The 10,097-nt window shown below is 46.3% G+C and overlaps 3 protein-coding genes across 3 annotated transcripts in view; 2 read left to right on the top strand and 1 right to left on the bottom strand.

Annotated features, from left to right (window-relative positions):
* Positions 1 to 2,206: 2,206 nt before the first annotated feature.
* Positions 2,207 to 2,944, bottom strand: Pmar_PMAR006675 (hypothetical protein; the record flags this gene model as incomplete). The annotated part of the gene is made up of 1 exon (XM_002769589.1): positions 2,207 to 2,944. One exon carries the CDS (start codon positions 2,942 to 2,944, stop codon positions 2,207 to 2,209), a length of 738 nt encoding a protein of 245 aa, XP_002769635.1.
* Positions 2,945 to 6,410: 3,466 nt separating this feature from the next.
* On the top strand, positions 6,411 to 8,731 carry Pmar_PMAR006674 (hypothetical protein; the record flags this gene model as incomplete). Its single annotated transcript, XM_002769588.1, has 4 exons — positions 6,411 to 6,570; positions 6,643 to 8,445; positions 8,500 to 8,580; positions 8,694 to 8,731. The coding sequence occupies 4 exons, from the start codon at positions 6,411 to 6,413 to the stop codon at positions 8,729 to 8,731; spliced, it is 2,082 nt and encodes a 693-aa protein (XP_002769634.1).
* Positions 8,732 to 8,792: 61 nt separating this feature from the next.
* Positions 8,793 to 10,097, top strand: part of Pmar_PMAR006673 (hypothetical protein) — a gene marked incomplete at both ends in the record, with an annotated part of 2,008 nt that continues 703 nt past the window's right edge. Inside the window, 5 exons of the mRNA XM_002769587.1 lie at positions 8,793 to 8,891; positions 9,024 to 9,114; positions 9,163 to 9,272; positions 9,413 to 9,566; positions 9,663 to 9,776. Coding sequence (XP_002769633.1) covers positions 8,793 to 8,891; positions 9,024 to 9,114; positions 9,163 to 9,272; positions 9,413 to 9,566; positions 9,663 to 9,776 — 568 coding nt within the window. The remainder of the gene's footprint in view (positions 8,892 to 9,023; positions 9,115 to 9,162; positions 9,273 to 9,412; positions 9,567 to 9,662; positions 9,777 to 10,097) is intronic.

Here is a 10,097-nt window from a genome sequence, read left to right as displayed (position 1 = left end):
TATTGATAATGTGATATCACCACACGTAAGTCTTACTAGTAAAATATGGTCGGACACGGGCGTTACCACATAACATGATCGCACAGGAGTATTGATATCACAATATGGTCGCACGTAAGTATTGATAGTATACATGAGTATTCATAGTATAATGTGGTCGCACCTGCGTATTGATAGTCCAATATGGTCGGACATGAGCGTTGATAGTATAATATAGTCGGACATGAGTGTTGATAGTATAACATGGTCGCACACAAATATTGAGTGTACAATATGGTCGCACATAAGTGTTGATAGTATAACATGGATGCACACGGGTATTCATAGCATAACATGGTCGTACATAATATGGTCGCGCACGAGTATTGATAGTGTGATATGGTCGCACAGGGGTAATGTTTGTGTAAGATGGTCGCACATGGGTACTGATAGTATAATATTACCACACGTAAGTCTTAGTAGTAGAATATGATCGGAAGCGAGCGTTGACAGTATAACATGATCGCACAGGGGTATTGATATCACAATATGGTCGGACATGAGTGTTGATGGTATAACATGGTCGCACAGGGGTATTGATATCACAATATGGTCGGACATGAGTGTTGATAGTATAACATGGTCGCACACAAATATTGAGTGTACAATATGGTCGCACATAAGTGTTGATAGTATAACATGGTTGCACACGGGTATTCATAGCATAACATGGTCGCACATGAGTATTGATAGTGTAATATGGTCGCGCACGAGTATCGACAATGTGATATGGTCGCACGCAAGTATTAATAGTACCGTATGGTTGCAAATGAGCGTTGATAGTATTAGAGGGTCGCACATGAGTCTCGATAGTATAACATGGTCGCACACGGGTATCGATTGTATTACATGCTCGCATATGAGTATTCATAGTATAATGTGGTCGCACATGAGTATTGATAGTGTAATATGGTCGGACATGAGCGTTGATAGTATAATATAGTCGGACATGAGTGTTGATAGTGTAATATGGTCGCACACAGGTATTGATTGTACAATACGGTCGCACATAAGTGTTGATGGTATAACATGTTTGCACACGGGTATTCATAGTATAATATGGTCACACATGAGTATTGATAGTGTAATATGGTCGCACAGGGGTAATGTTTGTGTAAGATGGTCGCACATAAGTATTGATAATGTGATATCATCACACGTGAGTCTTAGTAGTAAAATATGGTCGGACACGAGCGTTGACAGTATAACATGATCGCACAGGGGTATTGATATCACAATATAGTCGCACGTAAGTATTAATAGTACAATATAGTCGGACATGAGTGTTGATGGTATAATATGGTCTGACATGAGTATTTATAGTGCAATATGGTTGCACACGAGTACTGATATTTTAATATGGTCGGAATTATGTATTGATGATACAATAGAGTCGGACATGAGAGTTGATAGTATAACACATCAAATCAAATCAAACGGTTAATTAGCGTGCCGGATACGCAGTATCCCATGATACATCTGAGAGCAACACTCATCAATATCAGACGCATACATAATCTTCATCGCTCGCGTCATTTATCGCTAAGTAGTCTTGTGATTGGCAAGTTGCATTTGAGTACAGCATTCGCAATGGCAACAAGGAGAGTAGAGGCAGACTCCGAGGTAAATGCAGAGTAAACATGCTCGACTGTCACCCTAGCCCCAGCAGTACAGTGCATTAGTAGATGAGAGGCAGAGTCTGAGGTATTCGCTGATTTTTTTCGCTGTATTCGCTGAGAGCAGAGAGGGCACGGATGAGTGCGTTTGAGAGAGAAAGGGACCAACACTCTAATAGCAGTACGGCCGTCTTGACGGTGCATAACGAAATCTTTAAGTGGCAAAGGCAGGGAGGTACCACAGCAAGAGACAGAGTGGTTGCCAATTGATATGCGGGAGGACGCACGAGCAATAGCTTCATCGATAATCTTGTTGGCAGCTAGCAACGACAGATCATGAGCTTTAAGTCTAGTAACGAGCGGTTCGGAGGTAATGCAGTTAAAAATGCTGCTCGAGCAAATACCGACTTCGCTACCAAACGCAATAAACCCACGCCACATCTCCAAGGATTCGTCGGCCATTGTTTTCGATAAAAGAGACCGATGAATTGCATCACAATGGAAAATAGTATTCCATGATTCGAGGGACCTCTTCAGATGGATAGCACTGACTAAGGCACGTGTAATGCTAGATACAGAAAGGCAGTTGGAGTCCAGGTAGGCGAGCCAAGACCAATCTTGAGGAGATTGTTGCAGCAAGTATCGAGAGCACTAGGCTTCGGAAAAGCGAGGTCGTGACCATAAAGTAACGCACTCCATCCAACCGTCACAACAAGTCTCACAACGAACACCGGAGCCATAGCTCGATACACGTGTAGAGCAGCAGAAACCGCAGCAGTCGCCTTGGCTTTCCTGTGTAGAGGAGCCCATAGGACTCTCTTAGAACTCAAAATATTAACTCCAAGGGAAGAGAAGTTAAAGACAATCTCGACCTCGCTATCCCGGAGTATGAACTGAGAATTGGCGGTCTCTCGCAAGCGATTACCAAGGGGAACAACGAAACTTTTCTCCGGTGCATACTGGTTCATGGACCGTTCTGCCCACATCGCAGCGCTATTAAGACTGTTATTCATCTCAGTGACACGTATAGGCAAGTTGCGTCCATGAACTAAGATAGTCTGATCATCAGCAAAGAGAAGACGGTTTATAATCTTGATGATACCATCTGGGAGAACTATCTTGGGCGATAGAGACGGCGTACCAATCGCAAGTGAGGTATTGCATATCTCCATGGATAAGTTGAAGAGAAGGCAGGCAAGAATGCTACCTTGAAGGACGGAACGAGTAACCACGAAGGGTTCCGAGGTACCACAGGCAGTGGCAACACGAGCCTTACGAGGTTTCATCATTGAGGCGAGAAAGTTCGGCAGCCTGCCAATCGACGATAAGCTGCAGATGAGAGGTAAAAGTATGGCAGGTTCAGCGGAATCGTAGGTCTTCCTCAGGTCAAGGAAGCAAGCCAGCAAAATTGAACGAGTTCGTTTAGCATCAGATTGAAGAACTTTGAGTATGAAAGCATGAGTGGCGCAAGAACGACCCCTTCTAAAGGCTGCTTGTTCCCAGCAGAAAAAAGCATAACGTAAGCATAACGCCCTTCGTAAAGTTGCTGAGATCTCCGAGTACTGCGCCAAGTCTGCGTGCAAGAAGCGGAGGGGGGTCCCGGTGAATGTATGCTTTCGATGTGATAATCGACCAAATTTGACGCGGATTCGTTCTGGCTCTCTCAAGCTTCAATCCTCCAAGCTCCTCGAGAGAAGAGCTATAGTGCGACTTGTCGACTCCATCGGCTCGGAGCTTGACATTATCCGGAAGCACGGTACATTACCATTGGAGTTTATTCCGGGCTCTGCTAGCGCTCACGCTGATGCGCTGAGCCGTCTTCTGGATCGTCCGGTTCAGGGTGCCAATGGCCGTTGTCTCGGTGAGGTGCTGATTCCCCGCAAGGGGGCGAGGTGCTGGACACTCGTGAGATCCTAGGGGATGAGTGCTGTCTTATCTTTGACCCGTAGAAACGGAGTGTCGAGTCGCCGTCTCCTGAGGAGATCTTCCTCTGCGACGACTTCCCCGCGAGTGCCGAAGGTTCTCAGCTGTTACAGCTTGCCGCTGATTCATGCTGTTTGTTGTCCGACGATCTGGGGGTGAAATCACAGGCGGTGAACCCATTATTGAGAGTATTGCGAGAGACTGCTATAATCTAGAGTCTGCACTCTGGCGTGTGCGTGTCGTGAGGCTCGTCCTACAAGCGTGGCGAGCTGTGATCGGCAGTGGGACCCCTCCGCAAGCTGACGTCGTCTTTGGGTACGCTGGGGGCCGTATGCGGATCCTGATGCAACAGGTGAGTCCGAGTATTTACTCAGATGAAAAAATCAGATGGTGAGTATTAACCCCAGATTCGCTGATTTTTTACTCTGGAGCGAGAAATCAGGATCATCGCGATGATGTGTGAATCTCCGAGCTGATTCGCGAATCTAAAGTTGATCTTTTGGCTGATTAATACTCTCACTCAATATGCCTTGCTCATGAGGCTGATTTTTCGGGTGATTCCATTGAGTCTGAGTATTTTCGAGAATCAGGGAATCAGAGTTTGGATCAGACATTTTTGACAAGACGATTGAATATACGGGGTGTTCAGAGAACCCATTCCGAAACTCAGAACACATTCCAGAATGCAAAACACCAAAATCGCGTTCAGAGAACAGCCCCCCAAACACATTCTGGAAAGAGTTCCAGAATAGATTCCGAACGTGTTCAGAAAACTTGAGAATGCATTCTGAAACACGTTCCAGAAAGCGAAATTTCAGAATGCGAAAACTCCTTTCTGAGAATTTTGTGGCGCGCGGGAAGCTACCACGTTCGGCAACAAATCAAGGGATTTGCACAAGTCGTGGAACTCGTTTTGTACAAGTTCCCGTGATTTTCCTTGAACAAACTTGTACTCAAGCCTCGATGGCACTGGAAAAACGAATACGTTATTTAAAATGCATACTAATCAACTTAATCTTAATCCCTTCATCTACCTTGCTCAGCTTGGCTGACGAAGCCCAACCAGATAGCTAAGTTCTGTCTTCGCTTGCGGGCAAGCTGCTTGAAGCCCGCAGCCGTCCTCGCGTTCTGTAATGTCGCTGGATCGTCCCGCAAAACGTCTCTCTCGACTGCTTCTCGGACGGACGTCTAACTGGACTTCTTCTGTGGTCCATATCGGTCGTTTGCTCGAACTCATAATTCAAGCAGCGGAAGTACTTCAGAAATACGTGGAAGTTCAGAGTGCGCTGTGGGCGGAGCGAAGAGTTGCACGTTACGAAAAACTACAGTTTCCATTCCAGAATAGATTCTGAGAACTCATTCTGGGAGCGGGATTCGTTGAACGCGTTTCGGAATCGATTCCAGAATACATTCCGGAATATTTGGGAATGGAATCCTCTGAACACGATCCGGGAATCGATTCTGAGAATCGATTCTAAGAGTACTTTCTGGAATGGATTCCGGCGGAATTCTCTGAACACCCCGACATTTTCAAGAAAGAAGTCACCCTCACTTTTCGAGCGTAGAACCTGGTAAACTCGCCCCAAATGCATGAACCTTTCCCGTTCCGCTATAGCAATGACAAAATTGAGAAAGAAGATCTTTTGTCGCACGTGTACACATCTGTACTTCAAACTTTTCAATATGTTCACTCGGAATCCGACAATCCCTCAAGAGGATCGATGAAGGGCATTTATTGTTTTTATGAATAATTAATTAAATAAAGGAATGCGTAATTCACACCTTGTGGTTGCATGTACTACGTGCGCTAAACCTCCATCCACCGTTACGTTTCGTGCGATCCCATAGCTTAACTGGTTAAGGGTGTGCTTCCACGTGCTCAAAACAGGGGTTCTATTCCCGGGCAGGGTCATACTGATACTCTGTATGCACTACGTGCGCTATAGTATAGCTATACCTCCTTGCACCGTCTTATATTGTATGATTTTACAGCTCAACTGGTCAAGGATACACTTTCACTTGATCAAAGCTGAGGTTCTATCCCCCGGCACGGTCATTCTAAGCATTTAAGCCATCGCAAGCAGCAGAGGAGGTTTACCGTGGCGCGCGCTGAAGTCGTGAATCAAGGTCGAGAATCAGAATTAGGGTTTGGTACCGGGGGTCCGAACCCCGGTACGAATCAAGGCAAAATAACGTGGAAAAATGGAGATACTCACGGCGTGAGTATGATTCGGAATCACACGCTGAGTAAAAATCTGATTCTCAATCTTTGGCGTTCTCGAGTTGAGTAAAATACTCACGAGTAAGAGTTTTGAATCACAATCACGTTGAAAAAATCTAGAATCATGATTCATACTCACTGGGTTGAGTAAATACTCTGACTCGTTGATTCACAATCAGAATCAATGGCTGAGTATGATTCTGAATCAGGAATCATGATTCTGAATCAAGAATCGAAATCAACGCTTGAGAGAAATCAGGAATCAGGAATCGTACTCGCGAATCCTGAATATGAATCTGGAATCAGTAATCATACTCACGAATCATGAATCTTACTCATGAATACGGAATCTGAATCAACACTTGTGAATCATGGTGTGAGTTGAATCAAAATCGAAAATCAGATAGTGAGTTGAATCAGTGCCTGTTGCACACGATATCTCGTGAATAGTCGACACATCTATCCATCTCTCTCTGTCCCCTTGTGCCAGTGTTACCAGCGCTGGCCCTGTTGATCGATATCCTAAGCTCTGCTTAGCTTCTATGTGACATAGTCTAGCGTTGCCTATGGCAACTTGCCATACTACTCGATAACTACCTAATCATTTCCCTATGACTGAGACAAGTGTTACTTCAAGTGGGGGTGAGGGAGGCAAGACGGACAAAGACCAGCAGCATGGTGCACCGCCCGGTATTCTTGTCTCTCAAACCTCTTCTGCCCTCTTCTCTGCTGCGTTGCGTGATGCAGCCCGTTCTACTCTTGGTAATGAAGGTGAGACTCCTTCATTATCCCTGGCTGAGCTAGTCGCTCTATCTCCTGTGAAAGTTTGTGAAGAACTTTTAGGTTTCTCCATTCATTCTCCTGCCTTAGAAAATCTTTTTTTCATTGGCACTAATGGATCGAAGCTTGGTGTCAGCCTTTCTGGCTTCAGCTCTGCATGGAATCTACCTCCTCATCACGAGGCTTATTATGATGCTACGTTGTGGAATGCCATTAAGCCTAAGACCGGAACTGTCAGTCCACGTTTCACGTATGAGCGCTTTACGCGAACATTGTCTCTATCCCTTTCGGAGTGTGTTGGAAACACTGCTCCGATTCGTCTATATGCTTACTGTGGGTTTCTGCCAAGACCTATTGCCGACACCATCAAGACTGCCCTTCTCTCCAAAGTTTCTCCCGATGGAACTGCAGTGGATGGTAACTCTGATGTTCTGGTGTGGCGTCAAATTCAGAAGATCACCTTTAAGCCCAAAGATGAGATTCCAGCAGATGAACTCCGCGTCCTTTACCAACGTTATGTTGATAGTTGCCAAGGTATCCTCAACAAGGCTGATGCTCAACTCAAGGAAGTCCAAGAACTCGAGTTGCCTAATCTTAGGCATCCTCTTAACCTTTTGAAGCAATGGGCATCTCTACCACAAGCTATCGAGCATGGCGATAGTCTGGTTCGTACGCTCGAGCGAGAGAGGCGCATCCAGTCTAGGTTGGCATCCCATCCATCTGGTGTGATCCTTACCTGGGCGACGAGGCGTCTGCTCTACGGTGCTCTCCTCCGTGCGACTCCTCTCTTTCATGATTCTGATATTGGTTTTGCTGAGTTTATTGATACCCTTGAGCACTCGGCACAGGGTGACCCTGATACCTTTCTTACAGCCTTATCGAAGCTGGCTAAACGTGGTGGTTACTGCTCTATTGACAAGTTTCTCAAGTTGAAGGGCCGTCAACAGCAGCGTACGGCAAGCAGTCATCCTCCACTCCAAGGAAGAAAAAGGTCTTGGTTTGATACGAAGAAGCCGACTAGTTCTGCTCGTTCCTGGTTTGCTCCTCAACCCCAAGGACCTCGTTCGTATTTTGGATCGGCATCCTCCTCGACTGACATCAAGAAGCAGACTGATGTTCGCCAAACTCCTCCTCCTCCTCCTGCAAAGCGACAGCTCACCTCGACATTGGGTTCCCGTCAACCTTCTAAGAAGCCAGTCACCTGCTACAGGTGTGGACGTGAAGGGCATTTTGCCTATGCTTGCCCTTCTAGGAAAGACAGTAAGAGTGACTCCTCTGTCGAATTGACTCCTCGTCCGAATGTCAATAAATTGAGCGCGAAAGGTGTGACTCCTTCTACTGCTGTTTCCTTGCAGATCACTCATTCCCTTCTAACAAGTCATCTGCGAGTACTAGCGGAGCAACCCAACTGCGAAGATGAAGTTGTTAGGGTTGCTTTCGATACTATGAGCTCCGTAAACTTGTTAACTGTCTCACTGGCCCAGCGATTGGGTTGTTCAATCATAAGTGATGAGACTAGACTGACCTCCCTGGGTAATCAGTCCAGCCCTGGGAAGGCGACAAATGTGCGTTTTTTCATTGTTGACAAGGGAATTGTCAAACTGCACTGTTTGGTGGTAGATGACGATGCCTTACAGCGATCCTGTGATTGTGAAGCTCTCGTTGGTTTTCGTGATCTAGAACGAATAGGTGTCCAAGTTTCCACTCCTCGTTCTGTTCATGCTCCAGCTCCAACGGACGCTCCTTGGTCTCTTCTGGAATCTACTGCTGTCGATTACCTCCACTCCAAGCTCAACCAGTGGTGCCCTCTTGTCGGTGCTCCTCTTTTCTCTAGCCGCCTCCGACCTCTATCGTCCACCGATCATGGTGATACTCCTCAACAAAAGTGGGTTTTTGAGGTATCTTGGGCTTCCCTTTCAGCGACATCGACTAGTGCTGCCTCTGGAAGAGTACATGATTTCTCCCCTGGACTTCTCGCTAAGCTGTCGACCGAAGCCCAAAGTGAGTTTTGGTCCGAAATACGGAAATTCCGTGATAAGGGATGGTGGTTCGACTCCCCTCCATCCAGTTCTGAAGTGATTTCTCCTCCAGTCTGTACCTTTCCTGTGGTTCAGTCCTCTCTGAAGTCGACAAGGGTGCGACCCTGCAGTGATTGTAGGTCTCTCAACCGCACCCTTTGTTCTGCTACCTACCTAGGGCGAACCGTAGGTACTATGGCAGACATTATTCGAGCAAGGTATCGAGAGCATTATGATGTATGCTTCTTGGATTTGGAAAAAGCCTTTTTGAGGCTTCATATCGCCTCCCCTAAGGTGATCAAAGTATTGGTGGGAAACCAAGCTTTCTATAGCGATAGAATTCTCTTTGGACTAAAGCATGGTCCAAGCTCTCTGAGTTCCTTCGTATTACTGTTACTAAATGCTTGTTTCTCTGCCTTGCTTCAGAGACCAGTGAATGAGTCTTCGATTGATTCCTTTGCCAATCTTGTGGATGGCTTGATTGTGCTCAATTACTATGATGATCTGATTCTGATGGGTGAGAAGCCTTTAGTCGAGCGTATGCGTCATCTCCTTTCTGTTACAGCAAGCCTTTGTGGATCCAATTTCCCCGCTGAGAAGTGTGACGACTTACGTACGGTACCCGCTGCTTGTCGCCATCTTGGCCTACTCTGGAAGATTACTGATGATCGTCTGGTGATCAGTTGTGTGAAACCTGATCCCGTCGATTTCTCTCTTCCTCAGGATGGCATCTTACGAGTTTCACGACGTCGAGCATTTATGTTGGCTGGTCGTAAGTTACGACTCGTAACTGTGATCCCCTTCGTTGTCACCAGATGGTACGCTTGGGGGGCGACTATCTGCGCCATTGGTTCGGTTCATCCCCAGGAGGCTCCCGTCGTTCAGCGTGGGATAAACAGTGGACCCTCAATCAACAACAAACTCAGGCTTATCAGTATGCATTGTCTACTATAGATGCGGCTTGCCTTGGTGAGTGTTGCCACCATACTATTCCCCTTGATCACCACGTCTTGGTGGTACACTGTGACGCTAGTTCGTCAGGTTATGGTTATTGTATCCACTCAGTTGCTGACGATGAGTCTCTCTGGCCTGAGCTGAATGACCCCTCACGAGTTCTCCTTGAGGCTTGTGCTGGGAGTTTTCAGCTGCGTGATCGCGAGAAGCGTTGGCACATCAATCGTAAGGAGGCTCTTGTCTTATATAAAGCAAGTGTCGCAGCAAAACATTGGTTATCCTGCTTCACTCCTCATTCTCCTCAAGTTCAGCGTGTAATATTGTTCAGCGACAACTCTAGTGCTGTTCACTGGGTGACCCAGCTTACGGTCGGTACTAAAAGTTACGATCGCATTGTTATTGAACGGTTATTAGATCTCTTCGATTCGCTCCTAGGCCATATTCGCGATAAATATGGCATACAGTTCGAGTTTCGCTATATTGAAGGTGCGAAAAATCTTTTCGCTGATAACCTCTCTCGTCAAGCTTCTTTGTTCCCAGAGTTCC

Source organism: Perkinsus marinus (genome assembly GCF_000006405.1).
Source record: "Perkinsus marinus ATCC 50983 genomic scaffold scf_1104296965578, whole genome shotgun sequence".
Classification (NCBI taxonomy): domain Eukaryota; phylum Perkinsozoa; order Perkinsida; family Perkinsidae; genus Perkinsus; species Perkinsus marinus.
The sequence above is the reverse complement of the archived record's forward strand: the minus strand, read 5'-3'. Positions and strand labels throughout refer to the sequence as shown.